Source organism: Rhinatrema bivittatum, chromosome 5 (genome assembly GCF_901001135.1).
Source record: "Rhinatrema bivittatum chromosome 5, aRhiBiv1.1, whole genome shotgun sequence".
Lineage (NCBI taxonomy): Eukaryota > Metazoa > Chordata > Amphibia > Gymnophiona > Rhinatrematidae > Rhinatrema > Rhinatrema bivittatum.
Window position 1 is genome coordinate 127,088,247 of NC_042619.1, and position 21,965 is coordinate 127,110,211.

The 21,965-nt window shown below is 42.0% G+C and overlaps 1 protein-coding gene across 3 annotated transcripts in view; it reads left to right on the top strand.

Annotated features, from left to right (window-relative positions):
* The window catches only part of ERICH6B (glutamate rich 6B), a 353,852-nt gene that overhangs the window by 195,357 nt on the left and 136,530 nt on the right, over window positions 1-21,965 (top strand). For all 3 annotated transcript variants that reach the window (XM_029602897.1, XM_029602896.1, XM_029602895.1), the window contains 2 exons: window positions 19,475-19,542; window positions 21,387-21,517. In XM_029602897.1, coding sequence (XP_029458757.1) covers window positions 19,475-19,542; window positions 21,387-21,517 — 199 coding nt within the window. The remainder of the gene's footprint in view (window positions 1-19,474; window positions 19,543-21,386; window positions 21,518-21,965) is intronic.

Here is a 21,965-nt window from a genome sequence, read left to right on the forward strand (position 1 = left end):
CGGAAAATGTCATAATGCCTCTGTATCGCTCCATGGTGAGACCACACCTTGAATACTGTGCCGCCGCATCTCAAAAAAGATATAATTGCGATGGAGAAGGTACAGAGAAAGGCGACCAAAATGATAAGGGGAATGGAACAGCTCCCCTATGAGGAAAGACTAAAGAGGTTAGGACTTTTCAGCTTGGAGAAGAGACGACTGAGGGGGGATATGATAGAAGTGTTTAAAATCATGAGAGGTCTAGAACGGGTAGATGTGACTCGGTTATCTACTCTTTCAGATAATAGAAAGACTAGGGGGCATTCCATGAAGTTAGCATGTGGCACATTTAAAACTAATCGGAGAAAGTTCTTTTTCACTCAACGCACAATTAAACTCTGGAATTTGTTGCCAGAGGATGTGGTTAGTGCAGTTAGTATAGCTGTGATTAAAAAGGATTGGATAAGTTCTTGGAGGAGAAGTCCATTACCTGCTATTAATTAAGTTGACTTAGAAAATAGTCATTGCTATTACTAGCAACAGTAACATGGAATAGATTTAGTTTTTGGGTACTTGCCAGGTTCTTGTGAGCTGGATTGGCCACTGTTGGAGACAGGATGCTGGGCTTGATGGACCATTGGTCTGACCCAGTATTGCAGTAAGGCATGGCAGGTTCTTACTCATTCCATACAAAATATATATGAAATATCCTTAAAATCAGCAAACTTTCACCCCCCACAGGAAGTAGCTGAGAAAGTGAAGTTCAACTAATTAGCTTCCAAGATCTTCTTTAACCTAATTGTCCCTGTGGTGATGGGAGACACACGGAAGCAGACACGTCAGGCAGGAGTTTTCGGGAAGGCACCCCGACTAAAAAACGGGTGCACTTCTTTTATTGTCCTGGGTTACATCTCATCAGAGTAAACATCATACCATTGGTTACAACACTGCAGGATATACAGCTGCAAGGCTTATTATGCTATGCGCGTGATTAACTCATGTTATTATCTTTGTCAAAGCAAGCAAGCATTCTGTGTTTAGGGCAAAGGTTGTTTGTGAAGCCGAGAAGCTGAGATAAGAAAGTACAGAGAGCTGAGGAATGCTAACGCAGCCAAACTCAGTGTGGTATGCCAGCTACTAAGCAAAAGCCTTTATTCCCCACATCTCATCCTTTCTTTTATATTTTACAGGAAATCTTTACGTTGTGTTTTAGGTATAAGTATGTTAGCCAGGTTGGGCAAGCATTGAATACAGCAGCAGCAACATATTAGAATGAAGATACAAAGTAATACAATGGGAATTATCTTTCTGAGACCTGCCATGTCGGGGAGCCAGGACTATAGCCAGTCCCAAACCACATACTGAGCAGGGGTAAGGATCAAACGGGCCAGATCTTTCCAATCCTGGGGAATTAATTTATAGCCATTCGCAATTCCCTCTAACATCCCTCGAGTATAGGTGGAATGAATTCCTTTTTCTGTGATGCTCTTTTGAAGTTCCCTTAAAATACTATAAGGTAGTGCTGACCACTGATACTGAATCCCACCCTGGTTATTAGGGACCTCCGTGATGGGAAATGCTTGAAGCCCCTCCAATAATTCCTCTCCTGTGAGATTTCCTTTCACTTGTTCTTGGTGAAACCCCACGCGGACCGCACCGCATAGGTCGCTACGTGGAGCGGCGTTGTGTAATGATAATTTATCTGGACAAATCGGTGATGCAGAATCAGCGACTGTCGCAGGCAATGGCAGCTGGGGGTACAGGGAGCTTGTGGGTGGTGAAGGGGTTTGAGGGTAAGCCGGAGGGAGGTTAGTTTCTTTGATTTCAGTTTCTTTGGTTTCCTGGGGTTCTTCCTCTGAGGTGGACTCGGAGGATGCCACGGAAGCCTTGGTTGGGGACAGTGCCTTGTGATTGTGTGTCCCCAGATTTTCTATCGCTTCCGTGCATTTTTGCCAAAGCAATAGATGTTTTATTGAGGCATGCGGGGGTGCGTACAAGGCATTCCCTAAGGTGATCCAGTCCTGGATATTCAAAGTACCAGCCTTTGGATACCACGGGCACTGGCTTTTTATTTCTTTCAACATATTTTCTATATCTCCTAGTCTGACGTTAATTGCCTCTCCTTTTGTAATAAAGAAATGATTTCTTACTATTTTCTGCAACTCTTTTGTATGAACCTTCTGCTGAGCTGACAGTTCCCCCCCCCCCCCCCCCCCCCAATATTCACGAATGTGGGAGCGAAGTTCGCTGCGTGCACCTGGGCTCGTCCGGCCGGATGAGTAGGGGGATTGTCGTCTGGAGGGGTCACCAGATGTGGTGATGGGAGACACACGGAAGCAGACACGTCAGGCAGGAGTTTTCGGGAAGGCACCCCGACTAAAAAACGGGCGCACTTCTTTTATTGTCCTGGGTTACATCTCATCAGAGTAAATATCATACCATTGGTTACAACACTGCAGGATATACAGCTGCAAGGCTTATTATGCTATGTGCATGATTAACTCATGTTATTATCTTTGTCAAAGCAAGCAAGCATTCTGTGTTTAGGGCAAAGGTTGTTTGTGAAGCCAAGAAGCTGAGATAAGAAAGTACAGAGAGCTGAGGAATGCTAACGCAGCCAAACTCAGTGTGGTATGCCAGCTACTGAGCAAAAGCCTTTATTCCCCACAGTCCCAAAACAGCGGGCTCATTGTTCTTCATTCACCTAATAATTCTTAGCATTATTTTCCATAATGTTCTTCATATTTTCCACTGAATTCTCCAATGAGATCTCTTGAAAAAGTAACTTGCACAGACGTGTAAAGTTTTAAATAAAGCAGTATTCTCTCACAGTTGCTATCCACCCAGCGGATTTGATATTGATTTGCTGCAAATATCGTATAATTTCCAAAGATTTCAGAATAATTTTGCAGCAGGGTGAAATGCTGAATATGATAACATTCTCTTGCAATAGGCAATTGAACCAACATGTTTCACAGAAAAAAAACACATCACTCCCGACATGTTTTGCCACAATGGCTTCTTCAGGGGAATTAACATTTAGCCAAAATCTCTTGTGGTGGCATAACTTAAGAAAAATATACAAAATAAAAACATCAAAAAGAACAAGAAAAAAATAAAACATGACCAAGAAAAGCTTAGAAAGAGAATAACAAATATTAAATACTTGCAAGTAGTGGCAAAAGATAACAAGTCCCTACATCATAGAAAACGCCAATAGAAATGCTTAACTACATGTTCTTTCAAATACCCACCCACTGACTTCAAATGAAACAATCACAAGGTAAAGAAAGGAGTGTTTAATTTACAGCACCAAGCAGAACCATATAGTGTCACTTCTTACAAAAAAACACCCCATTCAATTTTATTGTTCAGACCATTTGTACATAAGGAATCCAATTTAAATATCCAGTGTTGTTTCTGCTGAAGTAAAAAGCGGTTGATGTTACCCCCAAATGTGAATTGTATTTGTTGTATAACTAAAAACCTCAAATCATTAATTTGATAACCAGCAGCAACCCAGTGAGCTGTTAATGGAGCCTCTGTGTGGTCACAATGGTTCAAGCTACAATGTTCAATAATTCTAAATCTTATGGCTCTCATAGTTTTACTGACATAAATAAGATTGCAAGGACAAATAACAATATAAATGACTTGAGAAGATGCCCACATGGGGGTAGATTTTCATACCTACGCGCGGGCATCCATGTGTGCGCGCTACCCGGCTTCGATTTCGGAGCAGCCTCGGAGGGAACTTCCTAACCCCCTAACCTAACCTCCCTTCCCCTAACCCTCTCACCCCCTAGCCCTATCCTCAAACCCCCCCCCCCCCCCCCACCACCTGTTTTAACTTTTGCGCCTGCTCTGGGCATGCGCAAGATGCACGCACTGGCAGCCTACCGGCACGCGATCCTCCAACACAGCGGCAAATAGCCGCTGTGCCGGAAGCCTCTGGCCCCGCCCTGCCCCCTCCCCGCCCCCTTTTCGAAGCCCCGTGACTTAGACACGTCCGGGGGCTTTACGCACGTCACCAGGCCTTTATAAAGTAGGCCCAGCGCCCCACTTGCTTTGAAATCAGATGGACAAATTCCATAATATTTAAAGACCAATGGCATACCTTACAACCACCACAACTTTGATGTGACCCGTTTCTCTAAGGAGACCACCGCATTGCAAACCGGGATGATGTAAGAATATCATGTTGATTCCGTGAGCGTTTATAAGCAAACAGGAGAGTCTTATCAGAGAAAGGGGAAAGAGACTGTACTAAAGGCCAATGTTTTCTATTAATCTTAGCAATCTGCCAATACATATTACTATAAGGCAGAACACAAACAATATGGATCTGCTGAATCGTGCTGAGATTGCCGAAAAAGAAGGTCCCAATTTATATATAGGACCTGTTTATAAGCCCTACGATTCACTTGGAAAGGGTAGCCACGATGTAAAAAATGATTAAACATAATCTTTGCTTTGTTTTTAAAATCCTGCTTAGTAGAACAAAATTACCGCAAATGAAAAAATTGTCCGATCGGAATATTATTTTTTAGATGTGGAGGGTGAAAACTACTGTAATGCAAAAGATTATTTGTCAGTGGGTTTAGTGAACAATCTGGTGGAGACACTCTCCCCATTTTTAATAACCCACATATCCAGAAAGGAAACCTTATAGAAATCATCAATCTGATATGTAAAAGTAAGGTTTGGATCACAGTTATTGAGATACGAAAAAAAAGTCATAAACTCAGATCTTAAACCACACCAAATGCAAAACACGTCATCAATGTAGCACACCCACAACAATATATTCTTCCAAAAAGATGAAGAATAAACAAACTAATCCTCAAAATCAGAGACATAAAGACTTGTTAGAGCTGGGGCCATCGTGGCCTCCATTGCAGTGCCTTTAATTTGTTTATATATAGTCTCCATCAAACTCAAAAAAATTTTCAGTGAGAGCAATTGTAGCTGAGTCTACTAAAAAGGAAGTAGGGACCCAACATGGAAAATCACGATTATTTAAAGTTCATTCAACAACTGCCAATGCTTCTTGCTGTGGTATATTAGAATAAAGAGAGTTAATGTCCATACTAACCAACCAACAATCCACTGCAGGAATGCATACAGAATCCAAACATTGCAAAAAATGTGTGGAATCACGAACAAAAGATGGAATAACTGAAATAAATGGCTGTAAAAAATGATCAACAAAAATAGTTCCAGAATCAAATTAAGCCCTGCTGCAAAATTATTCTGAAATCTTTGGAAATTATATAATATTTTCAGCAAATTGATATCAAACCCACTGGGTGGATAGCAACTGCGAGAGAATATTGCTATATTTAAAACTTTGCTCTTCTGTGCAAGTTAGTTTTTCAAGAGACATCATTGGAGATTTAATTGGAAAATAAGAACATTATGGAAAATCATGTTAAGAATTATTAGGTGAATAACAAATGATGAGCCCGCTGTTTTTAGGACAGTTAGATTAAAAAAGATCTTGGAAGCTATTTAGTTGAATTTTACTTTCTTGGCTGCTTCCTGTAGGGGTGAAAGTTTTCTGATTTTAAGGATATTTAATATATATTTTGTATGGAATGAGTGTTTTGCTTGATTATGTAGTGTGATTGGTTTGTGTGTGCGTTGGTTGCGGTGTATACCTCTAGTGGTTGGTGTCATTTATTTTAGCCTGGTTGTTGTGCTGTTTAAGGCTTTTGGAAAAATTCTTTGTAAATTCTTAGAAAACATTGTATAGATTGTATCAGATAATAAAATTCAAAATATTTTTTGTAAATAATATTTTAACTTGCACCATTTTCCTTTTTGGGAATCATTTTGATGTGTTTTTGGTATTAGAAAAACCAAATCATAGGAAAAACCTTTTATAGGAAAAGTCCATTGTTAAGGTGGACTTGGAGAAATCCTCTTCATATCCCTAGGATAAGTAGCATAAAATCTATTTACCTTTTGGATCCTGCCAGGTTCTTGTGACCTGGATTGGCCACTTTTGGACTTAATGGACCTTTGGTCTGACCCAGTATGGCAAAACTTATATTTTTATACTTACCATTAATTTTGCTTTAGTCCTACCAAACAAATCCAGGATCCCTCCCTATAAATGGGCATCTGTCTGCATAGAAGTTTTGAATTGAAAGGGAAAAGTACTGCTGATTTTTCTACAAAGCATGAGATATACAGCTTAAAAGATTACATATATATATTATTATTAATAATCCAAAAAGAGAATGGTAGTTATTGTTGAAAGCCCCCATTTTGGGTAGGTTGTTCTAGCCTGGCCACGTATACTGATTAAGAATCTTGCTGCTCCAACTTATAAGGGAAGTGGAGGCTACATGAAAATATTTTCTTTGTCTCCATCTTCTGGCAGGGAGGAGCAACCCATTGGTCTGGACAGGTCTAGTAGAACTAAAGAAAAGGAAATAAAATATAAGTATAAATTTTACTATTATCAATCAAATAGAAAAGACTCAACTCATTTCAGTACAAGACCTCCCAATGCGTAATTAAATGGTCATCTAGTAACTTATGGTTGTCCATTCATAGGCTACTGACTAATCCATTAAAAGCACAATTGTGCCTTGGCCTTTATCACATTCCAAATGCATAAGAACATAAGAACATAAGAAAATGCCATACTGGGTCAGACCAAGGGTCCATCAAGCCCAGCATCCTGTTTCGAACAGTGGCCAATCCAGGCCATAAGAACCTGGCAAGTACCCAAAAACTAAGTCTATTCCATGTAACCATTGCTAATGGCAGTGGCTATTCTCTAAGTGAACTTAATAGCAGGTAATGGACTTCTCCTCTAAGAACTTATCCAATCCTTTTTTAAACACAGCTATACTAACTGCACTAACCACATTCTCTGGCAACAAATTCCAGAGTTTAATTGTGTGTTGAGTAAAAAAGAACTTTCTCCGATTAGTTTTAAATGTGCCCCATGCTAACTTCATGGAGTGCTCCCTAGTCTTTTTACTATCCGAAAGAGTAAATAACCGATTCACATCTACCCGTTCTAGACCTCTCATGATTTTAAACACCTCTATCATATCCCCCCTCAGTTCATCCAACAAGGATAATAGGAGAGTTTTGGTACTATGATGTATCCTTAACCCAAATTTACACTGATGTAACCAGGCCGACTCTTTCAAGTTGTCTAATTGTTGAAGAGGCATTATCTTTTCAATCACCTTGCCTAAAAAGGTCAGAATTAAAGTAGTATATAATGATCCTTGATTGATCTAATCCTGGGTTTTTCAAAGTAGGCTGGATCAAAGCTTTCTTCAATAAATTTCTGTTTGACATCCTGAAAAGTTTTAACTAGCCCCTCTCTAGTTATTACATTGAACACCAATTGTAGCCCTTTTGTTTTCCGATTTTATAACATGGGCGCGCCGGCACGCGCATATTATAAAATCGTCGGGCCACACGCACATGCGCACCAGATTTTGTGATCCATGCGCACAAGGGGGGGTACAGTTCTGAAAATTTCGCGCAGCGATGCATCACGGCCTTCCCCAGTTCCCTCTCAGTCTGCTCCAATTAAGGAGCGTCTTGGAGGGAACTTCCCTAACCCCTACCTAACCTCCCTTCCCCTTCCCCTCTCCTCCCCAATTCCTAATTCCTACCTTTTTTCGTTTTGTTTTTTTTTCCCCAACTTACTTCAGGGCCTGACCTGAAGTGTGCATGCCGGCAGCTGGCCGGCATGCGAGGCTCCGGGATAGCAATCAATGCCACAGTCCTGGCCTGCTCCTCCCCTCTCAGAACACGCCCTCGGGCCCACCCCTTGCAGGAAGGTCGGCATGTATGCATGTACCAGCCTTTACGCGCGTGACCGGACCTTTTTGAAAATAGGATCAGCGCGCGCAAGGCCCAGCCACGCGCGTAAAGGCCGAATTTTACACACGCGGGAGATTTAAAATCCAGCCATAAATGAATAGATCCCAAGCTACTAATCCTTATTGATTAATAGCAGTTTATAGACTTCTGCTCTAGGAACTTATCCAAACCTTTTTTAAACCCAGTTACACTAACTGCCGAAACCACATCCTCTGGCAATGAATTCCAGAGCTTAATTATGCATTGAGTGAAAAAGAATTTTCTCCAATTTGTTTTAAATGAGGTACTTGCTATCTTCATGGAGTGCCCCCCTAATCCTTGTATTATCCAAAAGAGTAAATAATTGATTCACATTTACCCATTCAAGTCCTTTCATGATTTTGTAGACCTCTATCGTATCCCCCCTCAGCCATCTCTTCTCCAAGCTGAACAGCCCTAACTTCTTTAGCCTTTCCTCATAGGGAAGCCGTTCCATCCCCCTTTATCATTTTGGTTGCCCTTCTCTGTACTATCTCCAGTGCAACTATATCTTTTTTGAGATGCAGTGACCAGAACTGCGCACAATATTCAAGGTGCGTTCTCACCATTGAGTGATACAGAGGCATTATGACATCCACCATTTTATTTGCCATTCACTTCCTAATAATTCCTAACATTCTATTTGCTTTTTTGACCACCACAGCACACTGAGCTGACGATTTCAATACATTATCCACTATGACACCTAGATCTCTTTCCTGGTGGTAACTCCTAATGTGGAACAGAACGTGTAACCACAGCAAGGATTATTTTTCCCTAAATGCATCACCTTGCACTTGTCCACATTAAATTTCATCTGCCATTTGGACACCCAATCTTCCAGGCTCACAAGGTGCTCCTGCAAGTTATCACAATCTGTTTGAGATTTAACTACTTTGCATAATATTGTATCATTCACAAATTTTAGCACCTTTTCCAGATCATTTATAAATATACTAAAAAGTACCGGTCCTAGTACAGATCCCTGAGGCACTTCACTGTAACTTTTTCCAATGTGAAAACAGACTATTTAATCCTACTCTCCATTTTCTTTTAACCAGTTTGCAAGCCACAAAAGGATATCACCTCCTATCCCATGACTTGTTAGTTTTCTTTGAAGCCTCTAATGAGGGACTTTGTCAGACGCCTTCTGAAAATCCAAATACACCACATCTATCAGTTCACCCTTGTCCACATGTTTATTCAACCCTTCATAAAAGTGTAGGAGATTTGTGAGGCAAGACTTCCCTTGGGTAAATCTGTGTTGGCTGTGACCCATTAAACCATGTCTACCTGCGATTTTTCCCGGCACTGAAGTCAAGTGCACCGGTCTATATTTTCCTAGATTTCCCCTGGAGCCCTTTTTCAATATTGGGGTTACATTGGTCATGCTCTAGTCTTCAGGAACAATGGACAATTTTATTGATAGGTTATAAATTTTTACTAATAGGTCTGAAATTTCATTTTTTATTTCTTTCAGAACCCTGGGGTGTATACCATCCAGTCCAGGCGATTTACTACTCTTTAGTTTGTCAATCTGGCTTACTACATATCTTCCAGGTCCACCATAATTTGGTTCAGTTCATCTGAATCATCACCCTTGAAAACCGTCTCCGGAACAGGTATCTCCCATACATCCTCTTCAGTAAACACTGAAGCAAAGAATTCCTTTATTCTTTCCACAACGGCTTTATCTTCTCTAAGTGCCCCTTTAACCCCCTTGATCATTTAACGGTCCAACCGACTCCCTCGCAGGCTTTCTGCTATGGATATTTTTTTTTAAGTTTTTATTATGAGTTTTGGCCTCAACGGCCATCTTCTTTTCAAATTATATTTTAGCCTGTCTTATCAAAGTCTTACATTTAGCTTGCTAATGCATATGCTTTATTCTATTTTCCTCTGATGGATCCTTCCAATTTTTGAATGAAGATCTTTTAGCTAAAATAGCCTCTATCACCTCACTTTTTAACCATGGTGGCAACTGTTTGGCCTTCCTGCCACCTTCCTTAAAGGTAGATTTTAAGAGGGCCACAAGTTCCCATAAATGCATGTATTTCACCGCACAGTAAAATACTCTCCACGCGCGCATGTCTGAAGCTGTACACACAACTTACACGCATCTTTGCTACTGCTCCTTGTTAGGCACGGATCTATCTCCCCCCCCCCCCGAAATGGACTTCTGCACCTAACAAGGAGCAGAAGCAAAGGTGTGCGTGCCAGCTGAGGAAAATTAGAGGCTATACACAATAGTCTTAGCACCGCCTCTGGAATGCCCATGCCCTGCCCCTTTTCCGCCCACTTCTTCTGGGCACACATACATCAATATACATGCGCCCTTCCTGGCTATTTAAAATCTGCATAGCTCCTGCTTGGGCCACTTATCGCATAAATGGCTGTTTTTGTGCGCACAAGGCTGTTAAAATCTGCCTTTTAATGCATGGAATACGTCTGGACTGCGCTTCTAAGATGATATTTTTAAACAATGTCCATGCCTGTTCTGCACACTCTTTACCTTTGTAGCTGCAACTTTCAGGTTTTTTTTTTGTTTTGTTTTTTTTAACTATTTTCCTCATTTTGTCAAAATTTCCATTTTGAAAGTTTAGTGCTAGAGTCATGGACTTACTTACTATCCCCCTTCCTATCATTAATTCAAATTTGATCATGTTATGATCACTATTGCCAAGTGGCCTCACCACCATTACCTCTCTCACCAGATCCTGGTCTCCACTGAGAATTAGATCTAAAATTGCTCCCTCTCTTGTTGGTTCCTCAACTAATTGCTCCATAAAACTGTCATTTATTCTATCCAGGAACTTTATCTCTCTAGCATGTGCTGATATTACATTTACCCAGTCAGTATTGGGGTGATTGAAATCTAATGAAATGATGTGTCTATTTTATCCACAAAACAACGATCTAAATAACATCAAAAAATAAACGTTGTATCACAATTTTTTTTTTTTAACTTGATATTTTCATGCAAATCATTTATGAATTTGGGACCTTCATAACACCCATGGTGCTGCAAGTATTCACTTGTATTTCACACCTGTGTGGGTTCTTTTTAATCATAGGTCCATTAGTGCAACTTTTGCAAAGTGGTTTTTAACTTTTTTTATGTTTTTCTTAAAACTCAAAGAATTGTATTTCCCTTAGATTCTTTGAGGCAATGTCGGAGTTCTTGAGTCAAAAGTCCGACGCGCACGTTTCGCAAGCCGCTGCTTCAGGGACGTCTCATGCTGACTCACTCTACCCGGCGCACCTCCGGATACTTCACAGGGTGCTGCTGCGGAGAAATCTCAAAATACTTTGGGCCAGATTTTATAACATGCGCGTGGGCGTAGATTTGTTCGCGTAACATGGTGCGAACAAATCTACGCCCGATTTTATAACATGCGTTCGCAGCCGCACGCATGTTATAAAGTCCAGGGTCGGTGCGCGCAAGGGGGTGCACAATTGTGCAACTTGCGCGCGCCGAGCCGTGCAGCCTTCCTCCGTTCCCTCTGATGCCGCTCCAAAATTGGAGCAGCCTCGGAGGGAACTTTCCTTTCGCCCCCTGCACCTTCCCATCCTTTCCCCTATCTAACCCGACCCCCAGCCCTAACTAAAACCCCCTCTTGACCTTTGTTGGAGAAGTTACGCCTGCCTCCGCTGGCTCTCCATCTCCCGGCCCGGTGCTGTTCCAGAGGCCTCGGTCCCGCCCCCGGAACGCCCCCGGGCTGGCATCCTGCTCCCGGAACGCCCATTTTTTTCAAGCCACGGGACTTACGCACGTCCCGGGGCTTGCGCGCGCCCCGAGCATATGCAAGATAAGCTCGGCGCGTGCAGGGGGAGGCAGGGGTAGGTTTTCGGGGGTTGCACGTGTATCTACATGCCGAGACAAAAAATGGTGACAGGTCTGAATCACTCGGAGGGACATCTGTAAAATCAAAGTATTTTGAGATTTCCCCGCAGCAGCACCCTGTGAAGTATCCGGAGGTGCGCCGGGTAGAGTGAGTCAGCATGAGACGTCCCTGAAGCAGCGGCTTGCGAAACGTGCGCGTCGGACTTTTGACTCAAGAACTCCGACATTGCCTCAAAGAATCTAAGGGAAATACAATTCTTTGAGTTTTAAGAAAAACATAAAAAAAGTTAAAAATCACTTTGCAAAAGTTGGACTAATGGACCTTTGATTAAAAAGGACCCACACAGGTGTGAAATACAAGTGAATACTTGCAGCACCGTGGGTGTTATGAAGGTCCCAAATTTATAAATGATTTGCATGAAAATATCAAGTTTTAAAAAATAAATCATAGCATTTAAAAAACAAAAAATTGTGATATGTTTATTTTTTATGGTAATTGAAATCTCCCATTATTACTGCACGACCAATTTGGTTAGCTTCCCTAATTTCTCTTAGCATTTTTCTGTCCATCTCACAATCTTGGCAGGTGGATGGTAATATACTCCTATCACTATACTCTTCCCCAACACACAAGGAATTTCGATTCGATTGTGCATTTAGTCTCTTGCAGGATCTTTATCCTGTTGCACTCTATGCCATCCCGGATATAAAGCACCACCCTGCCACCAAGTTACTCCTCTCTATCATTGCGATATAATTTGTACCCTGGTATAGCACTATCCCACTGGATATCCTCCTTCCACCATGTCTCTGAGATGCCAATTAAGTCGATATCATCATTCACTGCTGTAAACTCTAACTCTCCCATAACTGGCATTAGCATACAAACATTTCAAAGTGTGTTTTTTGTTTCTATTAACATTCTGCTTTTCAGTTATCAGGGATAATTTGGAATCTTTTAGCTCCGGTGATTCTTTACTTATAAGAACATGGAATACTTTTCTTATTATTGGAATCTCTCTGTTGGGGTGCCGTAACTCTAATGCTTCAGTAATATCCTTTGAAGATTCCTCCCTCCAAACCACATGCTGCTGAGCGACTGTCGGCTTTCCTCTTTGTTCTAGTTTAAAAGCTGCTCTATCTCCTTTTTAAAGGTTGGCGCTAGCAACCTGGCTCTATCCTGGTTAAGGTGGAGCCCATCCCTTCAGAAAAGACTCCCCCTTCCCCAAAAGGTTCCCCAGATTCTTCCTTGCACCATCTTCTCATCCATGCATTTGGACTCCGGAGCTCTGCCTGCCTCTGAGGACCTGCAGGTGGAACAGGGAACATTTCAGAGAATGCTACCCTGGAGGTTCTGGGTTTCAGCTTTCTGTCCAAGAGCCTAAATTTGGCTTCCGGAACCTCCCTCCCACATTTTCCTATGTCATTAGTGCCCTCCTGTACCTCGACAGCAGGCTCCTCATCACTGTCTAAAATCCTATCTAGGTGATGCATGAGGTCCGCCACCTTCGCACCAGGTAGGCATGTTAACAATCTTCTCACCCAGATATCTACATTCCTAATAATCGAATCACCAACTATGACCGCCAACCTAACCCTTCCATCCTCGGCAGTAGCCCTGGGAGACACATCCTTGATGCGAGAGGACAATGCATCACCCGCACAATATCTCTGCGCTAGGCTATTTACCACACAGTAAAGCACTAACCTAGCTTAATAAATGACCCCCAATAATTTACAAAACATGCAATTCAAGAATGCTTCACAGAATGCGCATCAAAAATCCAGTAATTGTGTGATTAACAAATACAGCAAAAGCCCAGCCCACAATAAAGGGGGAGAAGAAGAAGAAGGGCAAAATAGAATAAAAAATACATTTTTAAAGAAAAAAAAGGAAAATGTGCCAAAATTACATTCGCAAGCTCCTAAACCTTCAATGAACCTCTTAAATTGATAGGAAGAGAAGTTAACTCAAAGGCATTTTATTTTGTGGAAAAATATCCAAATAAGATGGATCAAAGAGCACAAACTTGAATGAGACGCTTGTGAGGCATTTATGTGAAAATTTCAAAATGTAAGTAGCTCCCAACTCCATCACATGTTGTTGCAAAAAAAGAAATTCTTTACTATGAAGTTGGGTAGACCTGGTTACATCAGGAAAAATTCTTAGAACCTAACCATAAAAAAAAAACACCACAGTTTTCTATATTTATAGTCTAAGTAACCAATTATTTTCAGATTCAGAACTGAAAGCCACCAAAAGTATACCACTTGATACAATCTCTTCCAGTTGAACCTTCTAGGAAGGCAGACAGAGCTAGGCTATCTAGAAATGGGATAGTGTGCAGACCCAACTTTTTGCCTCACACTTATTTATTTAGAAACATTTATTACCCACCCTTCCAACGTTCAGAGCAGGGTACAATAAAAACATTATTCAATCAAATGGACAGGAGAGAACAGGACGTTACATCATTCTTCAGTAAAAGGGGAGCGCATGAGGGAGGTCACTCTGAGACAGGGGGGCCAAAAACATGGTCAGAAGTCAGCTAAGTAGCATTCTCAGAGGAAGGACATACTGGGGGTAATTCATTATCATTTAGGTTCGGGAACGCTTTTTTTTGAAGAGAGTCGTTTTTAGGGTTGGGTTTTTTAAGTTATTTATTTATTTTAAAATATTTCTATTCTGCCATTCTTATATTCAGAGCGGATTACAAAAGTACATTCATAATATTTCACCATATAAAATAATAAATGTCCAATTATAGCTAACATAAAATACGAACACGAAATATAAAATCTGTAAAATATGAACACAAAATATAAAATCAAATAATATCTAAAACAAAAGGTCAAAATAAGACATATTAATCACTGAAAGCTTATCTTAAAAAGGTGGGTTCTCTCTCGAAGGCATCTTACTTCCTTTGGTAGGCTGTTCTATAGGAGTGGTCTTGCAAAGAAGAAAGCACATTCTCTGGCTTCCTCAAGGTGTGTAAGCTTAGGAGATGGGACATCTAATAGCATTGTTAGATGATCTGAGGGGTCGGGAGGGAGTGTGGAGTTTTATAATTGCGGAATTCCATCACCATCTCCCAAAGTGTACGCAATCTGAGTATCACAATTGACCCCTCTCTCTCTATGCACGACCACATAAGAACTATTACCAACTCCTCCTTCTACAAACTACATTTACTTTGTCACCTTAGACTCCTTCTTGAACACTCTGATTTCAGGTCTGTCCTTCAATCGCTACTATTCTCCATTATAGACTACTGCAACTCCCTCTTAGCAGGTCTACCCTTATACTTGATCCGTCCACTGCAGATTATACAAAACTCGGCAGCAAGACTCCTTACTAACACTCCCATGCGCGAACATATCTCTCCTGGCTCCCATTCTCTTATCATATTCAGTACAAGCTCACCATGATCATATCCTCTTTGATTAACAATCTACACTCCCCATGGATTGGGATTCAAAAGAGAAATTGGTGAGTGTGTTATCAGCTGGATAGCGTGATAAAATAATGATTTCTGTTTTAGAGATTTTGAGGTCTAATTTATTAAAAACTCCAAAGGAGATGCAAAAAATTGAAAAGGTCCAAACTAGATATTTGTATCTAGAAAACAAATTTTCTTTAATTCAATCGGCAACTCCACTGCTCATCTGTCATATAGCAGTTCTCATTAGGGTCCTTCGACATGGACCCCGTGTTTCGCCCGAAGGCTGCATCGGGAGGGACAAATTAAATTTGTGAAACTTATGCAGAGTAACATTCAAGAAGTTTAGACCTTTTCAATTTTTTGCATCTCCTTTGGTGTTTATAATTTGATATTGGAGTGCATTTCTGTGGCTCCATTGTGTGTTTTTGGAGGTCTCATTTATTGCCAAGGAGCCATTTTTGAATGGTTGTAAGACAGTGGGTGTGGAAAGATTCTGTGAGGGCCCATGTTTCTTTCAGAGTAAAAAAGAATTGAATACCATCGGCATAAATTTTATATTGAACTCCAAGGTTAGAAAGGATACGGCATAAAGGAGTTAGGTAAAGGTTAAACAAAGCAGCAGAGAGAGCAGATTCTTGGGGTACCCTAGAACACAGAGGCACCATGGAGGAAGTAAAAGAATAAATTTGGACTTGTTGAGTCCTGTTGTTGAGGGATGAAGAGAACCAGGCCAGAACAGAACTGGTCATACCAATAGAACGCAATCTTGAAAGTAAGATGGAATGTTTAACAGTGTCATATGCAGCGGAGATGTCAAGGAGACATAGAAGGAATGCAGAGCCTTGATCAAAAACCTGTCTCATTGTGTCAAGCACTGGAGAGCAACAGTAATTCAGTGCTGTGGTGCTTCCTGAATGTGAACTGATACAGGTTAAGGATATTGTTAGAGTCAATAAAGTTGCAGAGTTGGTGAAGAACTGCTGTTTCTATACCTTTGGCCATGAAAGAGAGAGGAGATCGGGTGGTAATTGGAGATGAGAGTAGGGTCAGCTGAAGGTTTTTTGATTATGGGCCAGACTGAAGCTTGTTTTAGTGGGTCAGGCACGACACCATGTTGGAGTGATGAATTAATGAACTTAGTGATAAATGGAGCAATATCCAATATAATAAGTTTAAGTGGTGTAGTATGGCATGGGTTAAGGGGATTAGACGATGGCTTCAGGTTATTGATAATCTCAGTAGTATTAGATGCTCTAATGTGGCCGAAACATTCCATGTTGGGCCATCCATAGTCAATTCATCAGATTCTTCAGTATGGGAATTATTAAAGGTGGTGTTTACAGTTGCTATCTTACTGTAAAGTGAGAGGCGAATGTCTCCGCGATGTTCATTCCCGGGAGTGTGGGTGGGAAAGTAGAGGTGGCCAAGATGGGGTTAATTACTTTCTTTACGGAAGCACATAATTCTCCGGGGTTGTTTAGTATAGATGACAGGTAGTCTATCTTTGGGTATCTTAAGTGTCTTTTTTCTGTATTTCATAAATAATTCCTGGAGGGGTTGGGTCCATATCTTAACTGAGGAAAGTTCAAACTTTGAAGACTCCTTTCTCTGAGACGATTCTCATTTGTTGTATAAAGTCAAACAGTCCTTGACAAAAGGTACATTAGATGACTTTAGTCCAACTGTTGCGGTCTCCACCGCTTCCCCCCACTTAGGGCTCAACCCTGCCTATCTCCGCTTCAGGAATCGCCGCGTTCCGCCTACTCTGGACCCCGGGGGCTTCTCTCACTCCACGTGGCGGCCGCCATTACGTGCCTGCTTCTCCTCCGTCTCGCGCGCGCGAGGACGCCCATCTTGAGCGCTCAACTCCCGGAAGCCTGGCCCCGCCCGTGCTGCTGACGTCACGCCCAAGTCCCGATATAACCGGCGCTCAAACTCTCTCTCATTGCCTTGCAACGAGGTTCACAACTGCATAGTTGTTCTTAGTTGCATTCCTGGTGATCTCCACGTTTCCTGCTTCTGACTCCGGTTTGCTTCCGACTCCGCTTCAGCCTGCTGCCTGCCTCTGACTCCGGTTTGCTACAGACTCCGCTTCAGCCTACAGCCTGCTCCAGCTCCGGTTTGCTACAGACTCTGCTTCAGCCTACAGCCTGCTCCAGCTCCGGCTTGCTACAGACTCCGCTTCAGCCTACAGCCTGCTCCAGCTCCGGTTTGCTACAGACTCCGCTTCAGCCTACAGCCTGCTCCAACTCCGGTTTGCTACAGACTCCGCTTCAGCCTACAGCCTGCTCCAGCTCCGGCTTGCTACAGACTCCGCTTCAGCCTACAGCCTGCTCCAGCTCCGGTTTGCTACAGACTCCGCTTCAGCCTACAGCCTGCTCCAACTCCGCTTTGCTACAGACTCCGCTTCAGCCTATAGCCTGCTCCGGTTTGCTACAGACTCCACTTCAGCCTACAGCCTGCTCCAGCTCCGGTTTGCTACGAACTCCGCTTCAGCTTACAGCCTGCTTCAGCCTCCGGTTTGCTACAGATTCCGCTGCCGCCCGCTGCCCTGTCATCAGCTTCCCGGGTACCTTGGACTTCCTATCCATCCTGTTTACTCTGGTCCCGGCCTAAGCCCATCCCTGCCTCTGGACTCTCTGCCTATACTCCAAGTCCCGAGGTCCCAGTGCCCTACGGGCTCCTCCTGGGGGGTTCCTGGTTCCCGGGTGAACACCTCCTGCCTGTGGCTCCGCCTCCCGGCCTACCCCGTCACCCTAGGTAGGCCGGCCCAAGGGTCCACTACCTCGCCAGCAGTGTCCAACTGCAACACCAACAATCTGGCATCCCATAGTGGTGACTTTCCCTTCCAGACAATCCATCTTCTCATCCTGGATTGCTATTATTGTGAGACGTAAAATATATTAAGACAACTCTCTGACTAATATGTGAAGGTTATTGAAAAAGGAACTTAAGTATAACAATTACTATTTTAACAATCTAGTTAATTTGTTTTGATATTGTGTTGAACCATAATGTGAATGTTGCTTTTGTAAACTGTTGTGATCTTCTTTTGGAATGACGGTATATAAAATGCCTGAATAAATAAATAAATACATTTTGGTTGCAACTTCACCAGTAAATTTACATAAATTCGATATAACAGGAAATAAAGTAAAGTCCATCCATATAATCAACAGTACATATATCTTCCAGTGTAATATTCCTTCCAATGGTAGAGACTCCATTCGCATCTCCAGTACTCCTTCCTGAGGGCATTGACAGTGGCATGTGTGGGCAGTTTTGCGGACATGGTGTGTTCTACATGTCGTATATCCAAGGGTTCTGTCAAGGCTGCATCTATATCTAACGGGATAGTAGACTATATCTAAGAACCAGTGGCTCAAATTTCATATATCATAGGCCAGGACTTAATCCTGTCCTGGGGACCCCAAAGCCAGTACGGTTTTCAGGATATCCACAATGAAGACTCAGTATATTTATTTTATTTATTATTTATTTATTACAGATTTTTTTCATACTACCTATTTATCTCATGCATTTTCGCTGTGGATATCCTGAAAACTCAACTGGCTGTGGGGTCCCCAGGACAAATTTGAAAAGCCCTGACAAAGGTTAAATTTTACTTAAAGTTTGGCAGATTCAATCCTTGGTGTTCTCACTGTTGTCAGCTGACCTTTGGAATTTTGTTTTCCATTCCCCACGAATTTCCAGATAATTCTTTTAATCACATCTAGGTCTTTTTTTGCCAAATAAATGGCAATAGTTTGAAATACATATAACAACTTGAGGAGAATAGATCATGTGCAATAGCTGAATTTTTCCTTTCTGAGAAACCAGCAGTATAGTCCCATATTGCAATGCCCCTCTTGTTGATTCCATTAAGGGCATGGTATCAGCCTTGTGTAATTTAGCTTGGTTTTCTGGAATTATAATCCCAAGGTATCTGAGAGACAACCCTGTTCATTTTTTTTTTTTTGTCATCATATCTTTATTGAGTTTTTCAATTTAAGTGACAACAGCACTAATAAAATATGAACAATAACAATAAGAAGTACATAACTCCCACTCCCTGAACCCCCCTCCCCTCCCTGTCAGGATCCATCCTTCCCCCTGCCGGGTCTAGGAGGCAACCCTCATTTTAAAGGTAACTTGGGAGTCCTACTTGTCCCTCATGGAGTCTAACTCATCATGGCTTCAGATTTATCCAGGTTCGGTTTTAAGACCTGCTGTCTGGTCAGACTTTGAAGATTCTGGCAGGACATGTTCTAATGAGGTTTTAGAGATCTATTTTAAATGCTTGCTTATTTATTTTAAAACCCTCTAGAAAGACGTTGAAAGGAAATGTGGCAATGCTCAAGGCAGCTTTTGAAAAGAGCCTGACCAACGTTAAGTGTGAGTATTACGTTAACAGCATACACTCATTCCTCTCTCCAGTTTATCAAGGTATGCAGGACCTCTTCAAGCTGAGGAAGGCAAGAAACTGCTCAAAAAAATCAGCAGATCACAAACGCTCAACAGTTTTGAGTTAGGGGGGAAGGGGGTAATCTTCAAACTGGCCTCGCTGGGACAAAGTAGGAGAGTATCTTTTCCCCGCGGCTTTGCACCAGTTTTCAAAGGTGGGAGTACACGTTTATTTTTCCTTTCAAACTTGCAGCTGGTACAAAACTGCCCACAGACACTTGCGCCTCACCTTTTCTTGTGCGGGTACTTCTTTCTTGGAAAAAAAACCGCACATAGATTGAAAAATGAGATCTACGCATGTTATGTTCCTCCTCCAACATAAACGTGCCCCCCATCATGTGGCTGAGAAGTCTGCATATCATGGCTCCATTGAGGGAGGACAGTTTCCTGATGGCTGATTTGGCAAGGGAAAAACAGGTAATTGGCTTTGAAAATTGTCCTCATGGGGCTTGACTTTCAAAGCAACTTCCATACGTAAAGTCCTCTTTAATGCGTGTAGGTGGAGCTTTCAAAATCAAGGGGGGGGCCAGTGCATATGGTGTAAATGTACATGCACAGCCCGGTTTCGCATGCGCTTTTGTGTACACTACGAGAGTACCCTAAAGTTAGCCAGACAAATTCAGTGTTGCACCCATGCCACTGTATATCTCAACCAAGTTAGCAGAATAAATTTTTCCAGGTAACTTTGATAATTTTTAAATGCATTTACGCATGCAAAATGGATTTTTAAAAATTAACCCAGAGGTTGCATGCATAAAAGTCCATGCAGAAGAGATTTTGCTTATACTTTATACATATTTGAAAGAGGTGTCCCGGGGGACAGAGTTGGGGAAGGGGAACCATTTGCACACATTCTTTCGATTTTAAAAAATATTTGCTTAAATATACACAAACATTTATGCCAAGCAGGAGTAAACGCACATGCCTATGTCATGCAGGCGTCCATGTACACTTGCTAATTTTCAAAGTGAACCTTTGCGCACAAGTCTGCTTTGAAAGTTGACTCTGAAGTTTGTATGTACTTTCTCCTGCAGGCTGTTATAAAAATTACCTTCAAAAAGAGCACTTTTTGTCGACTTTCTAAAAGTAGAGTAGTCACACATATCTCTAGTGGAGCAGGCTAAAGAATTCCACAGCTAGTGGTGCACATCGGTCTTTCTTCTGAAGCAGGGCGCGTGCACAACAGGGTCTCACTTGCGGACCTAAGATGTCTCATAGGAAGATACTGGCATGCCCTGGATTTCAAATATTAAGGTGCCGTATCATTCAAATTTTTAAAAATCAAGGATAAAATCTTGAACTAGCTCTAGAACTCAATTGTGATCCTTTGAAGGGCTGTAGGGCCAAAGATATATGATGTCATAGGCATACGCCCTGCAGCTTGTGAGCGGCAGTATTCTGTATCCTTTGCAATTGAAACATATGCTTATTTGGTAAACCAAACAAAAGTGAGTTACAGTACTCTATTATGTAACTAATGAATGAATTAGAGTGGCCAAATCTGTCTTCTCTAAAACTAAGTACAGTTGGAAAAATTGATCAAGATAGAAAAGACAAAGATTTTGCCACAGCAGTAAGGTGGGGAATCAAAGTTAACTCTGATGGCTTTTATTGTACACTCATGTTTCAAACTGTAAAAAGTGGTAGAAAGAAAAGTAAACTCCAGTAGATTTTCTTTCACTGGGTTATTGGATAATTCTTTAGTAATTAGAATTCAGAGCATTGAGTTGGAGTTTTCAGATCTCAAAAATGTTATTGTTCTTGTGCTGTTTCAGTTTCGGCTGGAAATAAAATTTCATTCATGTTATCTAAAGCAATGGAAGGATGGTCTTCTCTCCCCGTGGAAGACGAGGAACCTGATGAGCTGTTCATATCAACTGCCGTAGAACAGACGAGGTATTTACAGGTATGTTGACAATGTAATTGACATACTTATTTTTAATTCAATCCATAACACTCTCCATACTACCCACAAGAGCTCCTACTTCTCTCTACTTCTACCTCTCTCTACTCTCGGCTCCTCCGGCTCACCTTGGACTGATGGCCACCGCGGCTTCTGCCTGCCGTTCTCTCCGGTGATCCCGGAGCGGCTTTGGTGCTGCCTCCCTGCCATTCTCCTTCAAGGTACCTCTGGGGCGCGCACGCGCACGCCGCCCTCATCTTTATTTCCACGTTGGTGCGAACCTCAGGGGCATCCCCCTGTTCTGACGTCACAAAGTAGGCAGCTATATCTGCCTACTTTGTTTGCTAGCTCATTGAGTTAGCAAGGGATACCTTACAGATGGGATTTGCTCTCCGTTCCTAAGCTACTCTGCCACTCCAGCTCTTCTGGAACTCTTACTACACTTCGGGGT